The following is a 20,846-nucleotide window of genomic DNA, read 5'->3' on the forward strand; positions in this document are numbered from 1 at the left end:
AAGACAAATAAAGCACGTGAATCAGCGGCGCTGCGCTGGGTTTGAACCCGCAATCATCGGTTAAGATGCACGCGTTCTAACCACTGGGCCATCTCGACTCTAGACTCAACAAAAAAAACTTCCGTTAATAATGTTACGCAAACATCAGTAACATTTTTCTGTCTCTTACTTTTCCAATGAGATTGAACTCAGGAATTATTTACATCAATTGTTCATCTGTTGTTACATTGAAACTTGTAGGAATTTACTGTTTAAGTACATATTCAACACGGGTGTAACCGCGGGGCAGTGCTTGTCTGTAATGTGATATAACGTGAATCAACATGACGTTTATTGCCGTAAACCTTGATATTTACACTTCCTAGTCATATTTGGTACCTCATTACATACCGGAATATTAGATACTACCACAGGTATGTATTTAATTTAATGTATTCATATAGATTAAGTATTTACGTCTACCAGGGTTACATCTTACATGGAATATTATTCCATAAATCGATTAAAATCTCAACTATTTATTCGTTACGTGCAAGCATTTCGCTATGTTGTGTTAAACACGTATTTATTTTCCGACTAAGTGTTTAAATTATCGTTAAGGGAGAGTTAAGACATTAAGATAAAACGTTTAGCGAAGATAGTTGCATAATTATGTTGACGTTATAATATTCGCGATTGTTTCCATACGCATTGCAAATTTAGATTTAATATTAAGGATTATTCAATAAGAAAATCATCTCTTATCTATATTAAATATTAAATTGCTTTTGTATTTTAAGTTTTTATTTATATTCCCTTTATCACTGAGATGATAAAAATATATATGAAACAGTGCATGATATTGCGTAATGCGCTTTATAACACTATACTCGAATAAATTAAATCTTAAAAAAATAAGATCAAAAACGTCGTACAATATCATTATCACACCAAAAGCTTATACGCGTAATAAATTTTGTCGTAATAGATAAGAGCAAGATAACGCTTGACCTTAACCGCGCCGCTTAAGTATTTTATCAGTAAACAATAAACACTGCGATAGTGATGCGCCGCGCTAAGTGAAATCGGCTTTCACTATCACAATAAGTGACAAGTGACAGTATGGCATGATTACGTTGACAAATCGGGGCAGTCATTGATGCGCTTGGATACTCAGTGTCAACTTGGAGTACGATATGAGTTTTTTATGCTTGTCTCTTGTTTTTATCTTCTGGCATATTTGCCAGTTACGCGACACACTACACAATGATTTTTCGATAGTGATGTAACAATGTTATATAAAAATTGTATTAGGTAACAATTAACAAATTTTAAACACTACATTTGTGATTTGATGTATTTTTTGTTGTTATTAATTTAAATCAAAGACGGATGTCAAGATGTTGCATCCAAATGTAAATAATTAATAATAGTTTACTAAAAACACGCCTATGATTAAAGAAACGTAATTTTCATATATTTTTTAAATCAAATCAAATAAATGAAACTTGTTACGTAAAATAAAATGAAAACCTACCTTGCCGAAAAGCGGAATAACGTATCAGTTAAAGTTATAAGTTGAATTAATTAATGTAAACATTAAGTCACTGGTTTCTTTTTATTCGATGTATTTAATGAATTTAATGACCACTTAAATTAAATTTGGGTTCATGGTTTCAATTCGATGTTAATATTGAAGCTAATTAAATTAAAAACTTGATGTCATTTTTTAACGCAGCGTTTGGGAAGACTACACTATTTGGCAATTAGCGATCATTTCAAATGATGAAATATCACAGCGGGGGTCCGAACGATGAACAATTATGTCACAACAATCATAATTTATTGACAATCGACCGCCTTACCGGCCCGGTCTTGGCGGGTTCGGACCCTTTTACACCCGAATGAAAACCAACAGGCACGTCTCTACACAAAACATTTTCAAAGAACACGCTTTGCGGAAGATTGCCGTTATTATCTCAATAAACCGGCAGCGCCACGTTGTCATCTCTTTTTAACGCATAGGTATCTAGATAGGTAATAAAGGATAGCAATATGTCGCAATGATAAAAGCAAAAGGTGACGTGACGTAGACAGGATGCTCGAGCGCAGCTGGCTGGAACTTTTGTCTTTTTTTTTTTCTTAAAAAAAGATTGGTTTCGCGCGGCTTAGCTCGGAACGACCCGTGCTTGTTTCCGTAATGGGGAACGGAAAATGTTAATGAGCGTTCGACAATACGTGTTGAATTATGTGCTCGCACCGACTCAGGACTGTAATTTAAAAGAATTATGGTTTCGATTGCCGGCACTTAATTGTTTTAAACGTCTGTTACACATAAGAACATGGATAATTATTGAAGTAACTTTGGGAAGACAGTCATTAAAACGATATTGTATTTTTGTTTCGTCAGTCGATACCGCTGTTGCAATTTCAATTACCGATTTATACCTTATACTTAGGTATTTAATGATTGTTTATAAGCATTGAGTTAGTAACAAAGTAAAGTCATTTTAAGAAAAACAACGAAAAGGTACAAAGGTTGCATATATATTGTATTGGTCAATAGTGGTCATATAATTATAATGGGCCGTCTTAATGTCGCCCTCGCAATCGATTTTAATAGGACTTGTTTAAAAACCAATTAAATTCAATCAAGTAAGCATCCCTAGTTTCCTCGTGCGATGTCAAATAATGAAAACATTAGCGGTCTATCGTGTCGTCGTGTCTTGACATCCCGTGGCTGGCGGCATGAAATTCCTACAGGAGATAAAAAGCGAAGAATTATATTAATGTGAATAAAATATCTTAAGTAACTTATAGGCGTCTATAAATTATATAATTAACCTTTCATTCTTATTAAACCGAGATAATTAATGAAATAGAATCATTGATATTCTTTTTATTTTAAAAGCAAAATTATTTTACGATTATATTTTTTAACTAAATTTTAATTGTATTACAACATTTTAGCTTTTTGCGCCAGTCCGTATGTACGTTAACTTTTTTCTGGCTACTCTCTTTAACCTGTTTTTCGTAGTTATTTTAATGAATCCGGTAAGGTTTTAGTTTATATTTCATATTTAATTTGATAATAGAAGAGATCGTAATCGTGTCGTTAAAAAGTGCTTTGAGGGTGCTAGTATAATTTATGCTGACTTAATTACAAGAAATACATAAAATTCAAGTACTACTGAATGTCGGTAGGTCATAAAATGTCAGAAAAGCCCGTCCTGGGCATATATTTTATAGATAAGTCACAGTACCCATCTTAACGATTAAAAAGGGTATTAGGGTATAAACGGACGCTGTATTTCAGTTTATTTGTCACTTGGTATTAATTAATTATGAGAATAAATAACAAATTAAATTTAAGCGTTGTCTCCTTCCTTTTAACATTTTGAAATTGTCATCAATATTATGTATCTGTAGGGTGGATTACAATAGGGAGATACGCTTGGCTCGATATTGATATCATAATATTTGTATTATATATCCATTTTTTATTATATGACCTAATTTTCTTCACGCGTAGGCAAGTGCTGCTTCCGTTACACTCACACACAGACAACCCAAAATGTCACATCGAATAGATATAATTAAAGATATTGACTGCTTGAATTTACTTCACTCCAATCTTTCCTCGTTTTGTATATATAAGTAATGAACAAGTAAAGTATAGCACATAAAACATGCTTTTAATGATTTTTTTAAATAGATGACGAAGATGGTCCTGGCTCTTATTTCTAACACAACATATCGTGACATAGATTTTTTGTCGCTATAATGAACTACAAGACGTCGATAATGATCAGTTCAAAAGTGTTCTCTTGCACTGTTTTTTTGAAAATCGAACAGACATTCCTACGCATTAACTTCACATAATTAAATTTTATTTGAAAGACGTTGAGACAAGAAAAGTATTTTAAGTTTCGAGTTCCTTAGCTTTCCCGCCAATTCCGGGTATCGAAAAGATATTTTCGTTTGTGTGAGTGAAAGATATTCACAAAAAATCCATTAACCTTTTAAGTCGCGGCAATACTCATTGGTTTTAAAGAAGGAACGCATACCGAATAAAATAAATGGACCATCAAAGGCATTTATCGAATTATAATGTAATTGTTGTAGATCCCCTGTCCACATAGATTGACTTTGAAGAATTCTTAGCATTCTGACATAGTCTTATGTACGCTAAATTGCTGCTTAGTTAGGTTCGGAATCTAAAGACCCTCATTGACTTTTACAAACTAATTGGAATTATGCAAACCTCATACTAAGCATTCTAAGCAAATAGTGTATTTTTTTGGTATTACAAAGGAAACCCCACAAGAAGGGAGCTATAAATAGAAACATTGCTGACGACTCGAAGTTACGTAGTTAATTAAATAGAAAATATTTTTCATAACTTTTGCAAACCTCAAAACAATGTATAATAAACATGAAATGTTTTGACATTGCATAAGCATTTGAAATGAATAAAGGCTTACTAAGTAACACTGAAATCTTTAGTAACTAACACTAATATGTTCCACGCGCTTAAAAGTGTTTAAGTGCAAAACAAAACACTAATAAAAGCGACTATTGTCTTGAAGATATATAAAAGGAATCGTGTTACTATTCCAGCGAATGGTGTAACGAATCTATTTGCAATATTGAATTCTTAGGAACGTATAATTGCTACCCAAACAGATGTGGCCAACTGTTGTAACTATTCAGCGCTTTGTTGAGCTTTAATTATGAAATAGACAGAGTATTCCTTTATACAAAGTACTTTTAGCGCTTTACGCCATCGCTTGTGATTATATTTCTTAAAGCAATAATGCTCAGTGAATTAGCAAAAATCAATACGGAAATCGCCGCAAAACATATTCTAACAAAATTCTAACTAAAGGCGAAAAGCTTTTTAACCCGTTCATTGTATTTTTTTTATTAATATTATGTATCCATCGTAATAATATCAGTTGTTTGTTGACTATATAGTAAGCATTTTAACAATTTTTCCTCTTGACGTTCGAAAATTAGTATTTTAAATGCATTAAAATTTCCGAACTTATGAATTATTATTATTAATAGTAAAATTTTTTCAAGCTTTGTGGTTTGGAAATATATTGTTACATATTGAAAGAGAGATACAGCCAATATCTAATTTAACAGTGATAATCAAAAATAATTCATACATGCCATACGCGCACATATTTGCACTAGATCCGGTGGTGTTGTTTATTAAAGATAAAAAATAAATAAAAATAATCATGTTTCAGGCGGTCTCCATTGAACTTAACTACAATTGTTATTATAATTGCACTTTAAAATAATACCAAAGCTACCACTTTCATATATCACGCGATACCTGTTTAAAAACCTCGGAATGAAACATCAATTGTTTTCATGCGAAGTGGAGGCGGGTCGGAAGTGTACATATATTAAAAATAATAGCATTATAAACGTGTTTGTTTACCATTTATTTAATTTATGTAATCAAATAGGTGCTTACAGATTATATTAATAACTTTTACTCATCTAGCTTTAATAACTTTTTTTGGTTGACCGCGTATCTCATCGCGTACGTAATGTATATGTATTTTATTATAATAATATATATTAAAGGCTAATGTATCCCACTGCGGGGCAGATTGCTTTTAATTAGAACGCTTTGGAGCGTTAAACAATTCCCCTTCTTACGGAGTAGATAAATTCATATTAATCGCAGTTCTCGTTATGTCATATCTGTATGAAAACAATTGAGGAGACCTTATATATATATAAAGCCTAACTGGATAAATACTGAACAAATATAGATACAATTTATACCAGAAGATGCAGCGTTTTTTGGTGAAGTTTATAATATATTATATTATTATTTAAGCATGTAGCTGCACTTCGCAGTTTCGCTCGCTTTAAATTTAGACTATTTACGTGACAAGCGTGAAGAACTTCATGTTCTTGAGTACATATTGCATGCAAGTCTATTTAGATTATGCGACACGCCGGTAATGCTCGCAATCGCTATCATGTCATGATACTTGGTGATAGGGCTTCGTACAAGCCCGTCTGGGTAGGTACCACCCACTCATCAGACATTCTACCGCCAAACAACAGTACTTGGTATTGTTGTGTTCCGGTTTGAAGGGTGAGTGAGCCAGTGTAACTACAGGCACAAGGGACATATCATCGTAGTTCCCAAGGTTGGTGGCACATTGACGATGTAAGGAATAGTTAATATTTCTTACAGCGTCATTGTCTATGGGTGATCGTGACCACTTACCAGCAGGTGGCCCATATGCTCGTCCGCCAACCTATTCCATAAAAACAAATCGCTATCATGTTTTCCGACATCTTCTACAATCACCATCATAATTCGGACAATTAACACAAAACCAAAATGAATTATGTATCTAAGCTTGCCATGAATCACGCCGTCTTCTGGTGAATACGGTATAATCCGTTCGGTAGTTTTTGGCTTTATGACGTTTAAACAAACAAACAAACATCAACAGCGTCCTTTATTTTATAACACGTAGTAATAGGCGGTATTATTTTAATAATGTAAGTTTTATATTAAATATCAAAAGCAAGGCGCAGTTACACATGAAATTTTTATAAAGATATAATTAAGACTACAATTACAATATCGCTAAGAAAAATAACTTCACTACAATTTACTTGTAATTGTATAGGTATTTAATGAGTTGTCATTATATGAATTGCCAACATTTTTAAGGGTATAAGAAGGGTTAATAGAGTTAGCAAATACATACCTCATAATTCATTTTTGAAATTTCATATTTTTTCCTGCAAAAAGCGAAATAATTTAAAAATATTATACAATTATTTCTTTATACAAGCTTGTGTGGAATTTAATAAAATAAATTCGGTGTTTAATTGAATTACTTTAGATCACCTGTTGATAGTGTTTGTGTATATTTTTTTGTAGAAATCTTAAATAAATTATAATATATTCGGAATCGTTATTGTTCAGAATATCTAATTGATAAGATAAAATATAAACATATCGACATGAGATAAACTTTATATATGTATATGCTAATCATACTTTTATAAAAACATGCGTATATATATTATGAGTAAATATAATTTTATTGACATTTGAAACCTGAACTTACTTTTTATACAATAATTATTATATTATACGAGTATCTTAAGTGATGCGAAAACTAAAATATAATTGAGGTGTAAATTATTATCTATGCAGCGCAAAACCAAACAACAGTTATACGGGTGCGCAAGCGCAAACGAAAGCTCGCGCGGCGCGAAATCTTAGTTGTGACTTGAGCAAGTGTAAATTGGCTACATGTATGTTTTTGTATTGCATTGCATTAAAATGCACAGAAACGAGCTTACGGTCACACGGTTAGGCGCGCCTAATGAGAAAGTTATCGAGCGTTTATTGCGTAGTTCAGCGGGAAGCTTCGCCGCGTCGCCAGAGGCGCTCCACCGCAGGTGTGCCGCGCCCCGCGCGTCCCCTGTCCCCCTTCGTGCCCCCGCGCCGCGGCGCTACGACGCAGCTTTCTTTAGTACACGCCGCCTCCCGCCAGTCGACTGTCAACCACGGAGGCGGGCGGTCGCATTACACACACCGCAGAAAAGCGGCGCGCCAACTGTAAACACGACGCACTTTCTGCGCACCGCTTCCGTTCGCGAAATAACCTCAATCCAGCGCTCCTGTCAGTGTCGTGTTGTGCCAAACCAGTGGATCAAAACGAGTGCGAATGAACTTCCTACATATGTAAATAAATGTCACTTGTGTCACGTATAGTGTAGTGCCGGCGAGCGTTGATCAGATCGTGCAAAGAAATAGTGGGCTGTCGTATTGTGGGAACTGCGGAACGGGTTCTGTCCGGTTATCTGTAAAGCTACCGAATCTCCAAGCAGCTACTGATAGCCGGCCGGCTTTCATCTTCTCCGCGAGAACTATCGTACTTCATAGCAGTTTGGCGAAATATATCAAAACTTAACAACACGTGTCACATTATCATTAAAGAAAACACCAAGCCAAAACTGTAGGTAAATCATATAAATACTATGATATAAATTTAGACAACAACTTATTTTGTAGAAAACAAGTTATATAGATTATGGTATATCGAAAAACAAACTTATTATTATATTAACCCGATCAAGATACGAAAGTTTGAACGTTCAAAGAGTATTAGCAATATGATAACAAGTAAAATATTTCCCAATAAGCAAACTATCTGAGGTATTTAACGTCTAAAGTTTAATAATAACCAAAGCAGTAGTCTAATATCTGCACGGTGAGCTGGCGAACTGAGCTTGTCAACGCTATCAATTAATGCCATCGAGGTGTCCCAGTTAAACGAAACTCGCAAAGCTGTTGACGATGAGAAAAACTTATTACATATTTATAAATATTGTTTGCTGAAACTTTATTGTTAATTGAATATCACACAAAAAACAAGCATATTAACCCTGCCTAATTAGAGTATTATACTCTAATTCTAAGTTTAGAGCTTGGTAGCTTGTTTAAACTAACAACATCGTAGCTTAAACTCTAATTAGCAGTGTAAGTTGATTCATTAAGCTAATTCATACAAACAAACATACCCAAACCGCCCAACTTTATCCAAGTACATTTTTTAAATTATATTAATCTAATGTTCTTCTAATTACTAACAATACTTTTGTATGCTACACTAATATTAGGATAAGTTTTATATTATAATGTTACAAAATGCTGTTATTGCTACCTATTTCATTTTATCGATCAATGATATGCCGTAGGTTGCTTTAATACTTTAACCTTTATAGTTCCTTGCTAATTATACAACTTTGTTTTAACTGTCTAGCTAATATTCTAATTACATTAACGCAACCACGATTCCATAAAGTTAGACATTGAATAACTTTGCAAGTAAAATTAACTTCATACTAAATAATGATCTAGATAATAATATTATTAAACAACATTGAATGCAAACGCCTTACATGTTTTAATAAAACCGTCATAATGATGATAATAACAATTCATAATATATCTTCCGCGTATTTATTTCAAATAAATATTGATAAACAAAATAGCTAATAATATGAATTTTAAAATTAGCGGTTTATAAAGAGAAGTAGTCTGGCCGAGTGAAAGGCACTTTCTCTAGCCCTCCGGCCCTAACAACGATAACTCTATTACAGAAATTTACACCGTACTATCCGTAGATATCACTTACACCCACTAAAGGATAAGCGATTTAAAATATGAATCGCAACTTACAAACTAATAAGAAATCAGTCAAGTTCCCTTGTTTTATTAATAATGTTTTTATTGCTTCACGAGGCTACAGGTGGCTATTAATTATAACAGATCCAAAATTATTATTTGTTTCGACGCTGTTGCGTGTTTCAATTTCATTGATATTTGCAAAATAAATTAATTATCCATTTATTAGTTTCAATACTGAAATTGATTTATTTATGTTAAAGCGTTAAATCTAACATGGAATGTGATAATCATCTAAAATCATTTGTTACAATTAGCCTGATTCCGGTGGTCCGTTAGTCGTTCAAGATTTTTTTCTCTCCTTTCTACCTCACGTTTAGACATATGTAGGTCGAAGTAAATCGCATTGTTCATCTTTGATTTATGAGTTGCTTTATTCTACTCACTTACCCAATCTTACAAACTTTCTAATACAATAACATCAATTTCATAAACCATCAATTAGGTTAATGTACGTAAATTAATTAACAAAACACGATCCGATGTTTGATAATCTTAAAAATAATTGATTTGATATTTCGCACAATTCAAAGCGTACGTGAACTTAAAGCTAAGTTACGAGCGATCGAGCACCTAAGTGAGGTTTACGCAAGGTTTGCTTATGTAAGCTATTTGTGATCCTTGTGCAATCACATCGTGCTTTCGTTAACTAAACTTTTGATAACTGTTCATGAATATTTTTAACATATATATTATTAAAAGCTCATGGTTTTGTTTGAATAACGATGTCAATATTATATTCATGAAATATTTATTTTCATTGCTTTTAATGAAAATATTAACAGATGGAAAGTATTATTTAGCAAGTCCGACTATCGCTCTGTTACGATATGGTAATCAATGCTGATAATTTAAATTCGTGATAACGCAATCTCATATATAATAGTTTTTCTCTTCGCAATATATTCTATTTAATTTTGTATTTGAGTTTACGTTGTTTCAAAAGACGCCATAGTTATAAAATATAAATGAAATCTGTCATAATACCATTATTATCTTCTAACAGTGTTACTTCGATACTAGTCTTAGTATACTACGAATCCGACACAAATTGGGCTAAAGCCAACTTCGATTGCCAACTGCATTGAAGGGCTGCCACTGCCTTTTCTAACGATTGATAACATCTGCCTAACCATGTTTGACTTGGAATTTAATAATAAAATTATGCAACAACCTAATACATGAACAAAACATTTCACCGTGTAAATTTAAATTAAAATAATAAAAGCATTCCTTTATTCCAATTAATTGCAAAATAAATCAAATATAGAAGTTATTTTAAATCACTATGAAATAGGTCTATAAATTTTCAAATTTGAATTAATCATTCAACGTGCTACCTCATTTTAAATAATTAATTATTTATTGAATGCGTTACCATATTTTCCACTTGTACTCTTACTGGGTTTCTGCCAAAAGACGTTGCCAAAATAATTGCATTCATCTAAATATTAGCTAACAAACCCGGCTAGAATGTTAAAAATGAAGTAGTGTTTTGATAAAAGATTAATAAATATTTACGTATCCCACGGAGCGCTTTTTGTCTATACATCAAATAATGCTAATTAAGATCAAAGTTGATGAATATGCATCGAGCCTTTTGCATTTTGCGCTCGAAATCTTGATTTATAGTTTAGTCAGTTTATTACTCATAATTAAGAACCTGATTAATTACAAAACCTTTATTTTTGTTCCGCTCCTTGGTTACTGATATGTATTTAACAAATAACAATGTTGAAAACTTTGGTCGTGTCAAGTTGTGGGGCAGGTAGACAGGGCGGAGTTAAAAGAGGCGAGGGGCCCGGGGTCTTCCGTCGACTTTAACAGCTGTCATAGCAGCTGCCTGGCTTTGATCGCACGTGCGGCTACACCTATTATTAATACCTTTTTTTTAATTTGGGAATTGTTACGGAAGACTTAGTGAGTAAGAAATTGTAGCACACCTTTTTGATCAACGAACTTTTGACGATCTTTCCTTTAAATGCGGTCCCGTTGTTATACATTTTAGATGACCAGACCGGAGATAAATATCAATATACCATATGAATATAATAATAATAAATTGTGAGTCTTAAATATTAAATTGCGAATCCTCTCGAATATAGAATGTAGTGTAATTTGGAATTGGATAATAATGAATTATTAGTTTCATTGCAGCGATCCGACAAGTTTCCAGTGGTACACGTGACGCTTGTTTATGTACAAATTCAAGGTCACTGCATATTGCGACGTTCAGCGCACATAAACTAGCTAATAGAAAATACGATTTTTTAACACTTGCGTCATTACAGTGAAATATATAAAGCGGTCTTCTCAAAACGAATTCACGAATGCAGCGGTTGAAAGTATAAAACATGAGAAAAACTAAATAACTAATAAAACCGTCACATTATTTATTGAGACTGAATATGTTATTTTTTTTTTAATTAAATGGAAAAACAGTATAACATTAAAGAAATGGTTACCGTTATTACATAGGTTTGTGCTCGCATTTTTTATATATAATATTGAAACACTTATTTCAATGAGTTATAAATAGTAAAGTTGATAAATGTAGAGCGTTTATGTTATTATAGAAGTAAATGACAAGGTGGCAACCACATGCGCCAGTAAGAGGATAATTATTGAATAATGTTTGACATTCGATCACGTCGTTAAGAAATAGTTTCGCGGCTATTTATAAGGGTAACAACAGCGCATCGCTTACTATAAACGCAAATCACACAACGACGGCATTGCACCTTTTGACCCGGTAAAGCCGCATTGCAGCTCGCTGACACTACACTAAACCTATACGATTTGGTTTACGGTCCCCCGTGCACAACCGCTTATCTTAATAAACGAATTTGTTTTCACGCGATCCTTGAACATTTTTCTTAATTCAAAATTCATATTTGCCAATATAGTTGAATGATGCAATCAATTACACGGACGAATTATAATGGATTCGGTTCACCTCGTGACATTCGATCCGTTATGTTAAAGGTCAAACTGTTTCGAACATAAATCGATCATCATACTTTTATAACGTTGGGTATTCCATAAATATTCAAAGTAAACTTTGGAAACAAATTAAACGCGATCCCAAAGACTTTGAATGCAAATTTAATTAACCTTCGTCATTGATATTTCAGCTAATTCGGCATTTGTTTTGAGTAAGACAAGCGGTTTGCATTCGATGAACAAACAGTGCCTTTATAGATGTGTGACACGGAAAACGGATTGCAGACGCCGCCGAACACTGCTGTGATATCTTCTGTGATGTGCGAGTCAGCATACGGATATTTTTATATGTGATTTACCAGTGCCCAGTACAAACCGAGTACAAAAAAAAACGGATTCAAATATATTTATATTTACATTGGAACAATGAAAGAGGAGTGTAAATTGTGTAGTGTGAACGGGTGGTGCGGGTCACAGGGATCGACAGATTTTTCTATTAATTCGCTGATGAGGCCCGCCGCTCAGCATCCCGGGCAAATGGAGCCTCGACACGACGCCGTGCTCCTCTCCGCCTACCTGTTCAAACTAGGTGACTATCCATTGTATACGCTTCACGATTACTACTCCAACGTCGGTGAGTATCGTGCACTTAGCCGTAGACTTCGCACCTTTATTAACTAAAACTAACACGTAACTCAAATTGATGGTTTTAAGAACATTGTTTTCATACTAATTTATACTCACTGTTTTGTTGGTGTAGGGTTGAGGTAATTACTTTGTTTTAATTACCCGTTTTTCGTGTAATAGAGTAGTTTGAACACGGTAAAATTATAGCTTGTTAAGTGTTTTAATTCAATACATACATAATTATCGTCGTAAGATGGAACGCTTGTGGGTGTAAATTTTGCGTTAACCCTACTTAACTTATTTATATTAAATGAGTTACATAATTAGCTATCATGACTAATTTATTATATTTGTATACGATGATTCATGACAATATTTAAACAGTAATTTATATCATTTGTAACAAAAACATAATTATGTTGTATTAAATTACTATAAATGTATAAGGTACTAACCTTATACATTTATAGTAACCATATAAACCATAACCAGTAAATATTGCACTTTTGGTCAAGGCATCTGCTCTTCTAGAGACTACCCCACGCTTCTTCTTCACATAATGGATACATATAAATCTAAGGGATTTTGCTTGAACATCCATTGTTCGATTAAGTTTGTGATCAATCCACCCGCCCATTTCAGCTCCATACGTAAAATAACTGAAATCTAAATCGGTAACTTAATACAATTCTTTTAGAATAAAGATTGAAATTTTGAGCTATGAACTTTACTTTAAAAGGACATATTGAATATGTCGAAATAAATATTCATTTATTAATCATATCAAAGGCGACGAATATAATTTTCTTGAACAATTGTGTCAGTAATAAATTTTAAATAAATTAAAACTGTTTACGCCTTACAGCACTAAATTAAAGCGTGGTAATTCAATAATAGTAAAACAGGATATCATAGACAAATAAAGCCAAGCGTGTTAGATTGGCCTCGGGTAGATCCGCCAGTAAATCCGGACTTAACACTTCGTTCGTCCTCAAGCTCGTAACACAGCCGACATATTCTAAACTTCATACTTAAATAAATATATTACAACGTAATCATATACAATTATTCATATAAATACGTATGAAAAATCTAAAGTATATAGTAAGTAAATATACGAAGATGTCATTTATTTCATTCTTTTTGTAGCTCAATGTACAATATTTATTTACTACTTTCATCCTACAACTTCTCCCATTCCAAAAGGGGTAGGAGTTCAGGCGCTTGATATCCAATGTCCAATTCTCTATCCTGACAACGTGTATGCATTTTTCTAAGATGATCCGTCAAGTATTTAGTCGAGAAACCGTAACACACAAACTTATTTTCCCGTTAATAATATGAGTTAGGATTACATTACGTATAAAAATTTATAAGCATATAACATTTATAGTACATGTGCTCGTGAGTCAGTTTAAACAAAATATATTACGATTTCAAAGTTTCAAATCCTTACAAGAGCTGAGTTTTCACGTGATTAGTTTGTCTTTATAATACGTCTCGTGCTTGATAGTAAAGGAAAATATCGTGAGGAAACCTGCAAGTTCCGGCCGAAACTCTTCTGTCTGAAGTATATTCTAACTTGCAAAGGAGCAGCACGATGAAATATACCACAAACTTATTTACTGAAGAGGACTCTTAGAAGTCGCGTATATAGTGATTACTCCAATTGCATTTTTATTAACTTAGTTACTTACCCTACTCTGTATAAATATTATGTATAAATATTTACTTAGTATAAATATTATATTTTGTGAATACAACATCTAATATTTAAACTTCAAATATTTCCCATAAAATTATGATGAAAATTTGATTCTACTCAAAAAAATTACGGAATCAACCCTCCTTACAGTGAGGTGCGCAATTTGTTTTAACGTTTCCGGATAGAGTAGTTTGATCAATAATATACTTTATAAATATTTATAGTAAGGAAGAACTGGTTTAAAATTCGACTTTAATATTCAACCCTCAAATACTTAAAAAGCTTGTAACTCAATAACAACATTTTATAATAATTAATAAAAGGTAATTGGATTTAGAAGTTGGTAAATTTACTATTAGTATTGAATTTTTGAAGTACCATTCTATAAGGCTGCTGCCAGCACATAACCAGTTTGTAAATGTTTGAGCAACAGAGTAAGCGATCCGTCCGACTCCGACACAACCTTTCAGTTATCACTAATGATTTATTTGATTTATCTTATTCATAATTTGTTGATGTAAAACAATACAATAACACGAAATCTATTCCTTTTTCATGACATCTAAATAAAGTATAAATATTTTTATCTTAATCATATAATAAGTACCTACTCGTTCATAGTATATAATTATATAATAATAAATTAGTTTATTATAATTTACCTATAACAACAATAATTAAACAACAACTCTTTTAGCCATACGGGATTTACAACTTTATTTATGTAGTAAGTTGATCTGTGAAATTATGTGGTTACAATACGATGTGAAACGAGTAACATATTTTATTAACTCATAATTTTTATTTGTTGTTGGTTGTTCAAACACCAAATATCCCATTTTCCTGTTCCGATAACAAGATGCGATGACTCACCAGGGTAATCCAGTGACGCGGTGGAAACATACAGCGTAATCTCTGAACATTTAAAGTATACTGCGTAAAAATATTTTCACAAGCAATAGAATTTAATTTTAACATTTATGTACATTCATTATATTGTTGAACAAATTTATGAAATTTAATACTCACATGCCGCTTCTACGCTTTTTATTGTCTGTGGTTAGAACATCATCAATTATAGATTTGCTATCTACAATCCGTGAATGTTCCACATGAACGAAGCCCTCCTTTCTATTAATGAGAAAGATTTGGAACTTATTCCGCTAGTTAACATCGCTCAGTTGCGAGATGGCACGACTATTCTGTTTTACTCGTAATTTTTCAGCATGTTTTCCTTTTTATTCAATCATAATAAAACATTATATACCATAAATGTAAGATGATAAACTATTCACTAAGTTCTTAGGTCTATGTTAAGTGGTGACTTCAGCTGTCTCGGAAGACAGCAATGAATTTAAATCCTCTGAGAATATCTTTTATCTGTCAAGTCAGGCATAGGAGGATAACACATAGCCTCGTATCGGGTTAAATATTATTAGGCGTCGGTGCCACGAGAACAATCTATTACATGTGTACACCGATATATTTTCACCCCCGAACAAAAGAGGTTAATGCCTTGCTCTTACATTCCATTTATATTGGACGTTTATGTTATTTATAATAACTCGATTGTGTAATAAATAAGTCAAGTGCGATTTCTTTCTTACGTTTCGGATTTTTACTCGATGCGTAGTGTATCTTAAATATTTAGTACGTAACTTTACAGCCTTATTTTCACTTGTTATTTTATATTTAGTTACTAAGTTATTTACCCAATTGCTGTATGAAAAATATTCTTATATTTATTATGATCATAATATATGATGACATTATGTGCATATTTTTTATTATCAGTTTTACTATAACTATTAATTATTACTACTTAATTGTATTAATCTTAAATAGAAAATAAAATATTGTCAAAAAGTATTTATTTATGTAGTTTTCACTATCTTTAATTAAACAGTAATATGACGTCACGTACGATTGGATACATTTGTAAATAACTGATGTATATTATATAACAGACTTCAAGTTTTAACTTAAACGGATACGATTAACGTGAGAGATATACTTCACCCAAGTAAATTTTTATACCGGCGTTATTATATTTATGTGAATTTTTACTAAAATAAATGCCGTCAAGTGCCTTATTATACTGATAAATCACGATTACTTATTAACACACGAAAATAATGTTGATACGAATATTTCGCTCGTGATAACGATTATTTCTTATCAACTGTGATAACAAAGTGAATGTTTTTCTTTCAAAGAAACTCAGCTTATCACAGATACGGAGTGTATTCAATAAAAAGTGTATCGTTAAATCCTTTTTTTATACATTCAAAATTAATCTTGTCGATTTAATATTTTTCTTATAATTAATCTATCATGTTTTTATTTCTAACAATAAAATGAAGGTATTTGAAAATGCATGAACATATATTCATAAAGGCTCACTGTTATATAACGCTAAATGATACATTAAGTGATACAAAAAGCAATTTTTCTTAAAAGTGAATTATATTTTCTAAACAAACTTTTGCATGCGCTTCAAATAAAATATCTAATAAACATGTGTATAAAATTACATCGTTTTCAAACTAACAACAAATAGACTACATGTTTACACACTTCTGTATATAATATGTATTTTTGTTAAAATATGTATGTAGTGGGTTAAATTTTTTACTTTTTCTGTTAAGAATAAGTTCGTTGCGTAACAAACTAAAATAACTCATCGGAAGGAGGGGCGGAGCGCTATAAAAACTAAGTAAAACAATAATCAGTGGAGCGCGGCCCTCTCACTCCCCCTTTGTAAGCGAATAGAAATATATCGTGAAACACTCCTTTTAAAGAACAAAACCAAACATGCGCTTCTGTTAAATAGAACTTTGTTTGATATAAAAGTGTTGTATTCAAAGCAATTTGAATCAATTCCTGAGAGTTTTTTAAACATTATTTTTCTGTAGACTTTTTTAAATAAATTTAAGTAGACAGATAGGCAAACCTGGTTTTAAGTGTGCGTGTCAATGCGCCATCAAATTAGGATCTAAGCTGTTATATTTCTTGTTCATGTCGTACAAAGGCTTGCTTAGTAATCAAACAGAATACAACAGAGCTATGTATTAGTCGTAGAAAATATTATAAATCGGTGGTATCCATATGGGTTTGCATAAAACCCAGCCACCAAACTAGTATCAGTAAGTTCTGTAGACAAGGACAAGAAGATCGATTCTTAAAAATAGCTCTTCACTTGATAAAATTTAAATCATTAGCAACACACACTTATACAATTTCTAATAGCTTGTTTTGGAAAAGATTGGATTCTGACGTTAGCAATTACTAATATTAGTATAATATACAATCTTCCTCACTTGTAAGCAGGACTTTATTCACTATATAAAATGTTGACAACACCCCAACATAATCGAAAAATATTATAAATCAAATCAATGTCTTTTATAATGATTATATTATAAACCGATTTATGTTATGTTAATCCATGTTAAAAGAAACCCTATTAAATTCTCAAGCATTAGATAATTCCGTAATAGGAATATCGAATATCCCACGTCCAAATTGACAAATCAATTCGGAATTTTTATATGAGTTTAAAACATTAAAGTAAAGTAATGGCGTAAGTCCCACTACTGATTCTCTCCGCTTAAAGTTTAGATTTAAAATTTATTTAAACAAGGTTCTCAATGCTCGTCTCCTAATAATATGTAATATAATTTTAAAAACTATTTTTTCTATGATTAAAAACGTAAATATTTTTTTTTTGATATATTTATTAATCGTAAAAATTATAAGTATAATTTAATAATATTCTGAAAATATTCACACTATCTCAAATTTTACACCAAGATAACATACAATTGTTTTTTATATTATCGTAGACAAAATATTTCAGGAAATACGTATTTTTACAAACATTCTATTGAAGATTTATTTTTGTATTTTCATTTAAACCTTAAACATATGGAAATAAGGTTCATATTAAAATGACCCGTTTTTGTTGTTAACTCGTGGAATGTTCTACTTCTTTCGATAATGCTTCCAGTCGGTTCTCCAAGAGTACTTTCTTATAATCATTTATACCTACACATTATATTGAATCTCTACACACTAAACGGCCGTACTTATTAAACTTAATTGCTATGGGTATGGGTGACATAATAATAAACTGTTACATACAGTTTACAATTTAACGCTTGTTTTTAGTAGATTATAATCTAACGCATTATATTTCAGTTAAATTATAAAAACTAACCGAATCATCTCGCATCATCATTATCACAATCTGGCGAGATAAAATCAAACGGTGTTTACAATTATACGCTGATATATATTTCTATATCTATAGTACAATCTAGCGATGCTTAATTTGTGTGAGTTTTGCTTCCAGACCGGAACATTGATTACCAATTTATTTAAATTTAAGTAACAGCCTATATACATCCAACTGCTGGGAAAAGGGTTTATCTCCTTTGGGTTGGTTGGTGGCAGAATTCCAGTAAAACTCAACAAATACAGGTCTCCTCACGATGTTTTCCTTCATTGTTAAGCATACATTAATACATATATTAACGTAATTAATCACACCTATAATTTTTTACAAAACAAAATCTTTTCAATTAAAGGGATGGGATATTTACTAGATCAATTTCCTGTAAATATCTCAATCTGTATAAACACCACCCCGGCGTACGAAAGGCATTGGACGATAAGCAAACTAGTGGTGTTGTATTAAGCTCTCCATTCCTCCATCCGCTTTATTTCTCTATTTTATCTCTATTTAATACAGTTTGCCAGATTAGTTGACGTTTATCGTTCCTGCTTCGCTCCGAAGGGTCGTAAGTTATTTAGCCTATTACGTGCTTCAATAAACGAACTGACTAACGCAAGAAGAATTATTCAAATCGGCCGGTAGTTCATGATAATACATTAACGATACAAAGTCGCCGTTTAATATAAATTAGCGTTTATTTTACATATAAACATTATACATATTTCTAAAGTTTGTAAATCTCTATCATATGAGATTAGTGTTTCGGACCAAATAAACGCAAATTCAAATGACTTAGCGCCAAACGGAGACTACTCACAGATACCCTTAAAGTTTGTTTAACGGGATTGGTTACTATTAGTAAGTAAGATGTTACGTAGCTAGGTATAACAACTAACTATAGTAGGTACATAACATATAATGTGATGTTATTATAGGTATATATTAAAAATAATTAAGGATATTATTACGAAGGAATTAAGTATGTACCGATCCTTTTTTCGTCTGTTTAAGAATCGATTTTTTATTTTTGTTAAGTAGTTATTGACGCGCTTAAATTTAGTATTAAAAATTTAAAAACAAATGTTTAATCAGATGCATACGTTATTTCCTCAATTGTTTAATAATGAGTCGAATTTTAACCACTGACGAACACTAGTACATGTAATTATACCTACGCTTTGAAATTAAATCTATATTCTTATATTTGCTTAAAACGAACGTAATACATTGTCTTATATACGTCAGAGTAACATTTTAAAAACAATACAAAGTCCAATCGCTATTAAAATCAATGAATAAGTGCATAAAATGCAGTATATGTGCTAAGTTTAATGTGTTTCCGCTTTCCCTCATTGTATTTTCATCGCTGACACTGTTTATTTGTAAGAAATTCATACATACCGAGTAATAACGCAAACAATACTGCAACCACAATCCGACCGACTCTATATATTTGTGTTATGTAAGAGTTGCTGCAGACAATAGGTTCGATCGTTTAGAATTTTCGGTTTTTAAATTAAACTTTTTGTTTTTTTTTTCTTAACTGTAATTTAATGCTCATATGAATAATTTTAATTTTAGTACCATTCTTTATAGATATAACTTAAAATGGGAATACTATACTAGAAAAAGTATTTAAGCATAAAGTTTTTAGTTTTATTTATGTTCTGCATACAAATTGTACCAAGATGACAAAAATAGCTACCATTGAATAGGTATCTATTCCATTGTTCGAATACAAGTTTAAATCAACGCGAAAAATGTATTATGTCTGCTCTGGACGTACCCTAATGCATAATTCGCAATTGTTTACCGCATTGCCAAGTTTATCATGCAAATATATTCTTTAATTTAAGTTTCGGATTTATTCATTATTTGACAACTCGCTTTTGTAACTTGAGCTTGATACGCAGTTTCAAAATTGTATTTTTGTTACAGGTAAGCCGACTTCGACCTGCAATTTGTGTGACCCTATGCCATCTTTTTCGCCTTATGGTGAGTGGTCAAAAAACAATAATTTATAATAAGATACAATTACACTCTCAAAGTAGGTTTTATTTGATTTTATTCTTAAAAATAGCTGTTTCTTTAACACGAGTTAAACG

General features: G+C 31.9%; 1 protein-coding gene across 2 annotated transcripts in view; it reads left to right on the plus strand.

The window, feature by feature from the left end:
• LOC124535541 overlaps nt 1-20,846 on the plus strand; it is a 191,091-nt gene that overhangs the window by 132,739 nt on the left and 37,506 nt on the right. The window contains exon 5 of one of the 2 annotated variants that reach the window (XM_047111761.1): nt 20,680-20,736. The exons of the other annotated variant lie outside the window; for it this stretch is intronic. Within the exon in view, the coding sequence (XP_046967717.1) occupies nt 20,680-20,736 (57 nt within the window). The remainder of the gene's footprint in view (nt 1-20,679; nt 20,737-20,846) is intronic. 2 annotated transcript variants of the gene reach the window in all.

This window comes from Vanessa cardui, chromosome 15 (assembly GCF_905220365.1).
Source record: "Vanessa cardui chromosome 15, ilVanCard2.1, whole genome shotgun sequence".
Classification (NCBI taxonomy): Eukaryota; Metazoa; Arthropoda; class Insecta; order Lepidoptera; family Nymphalidae; genus Vanessa; species Vanessa cardui.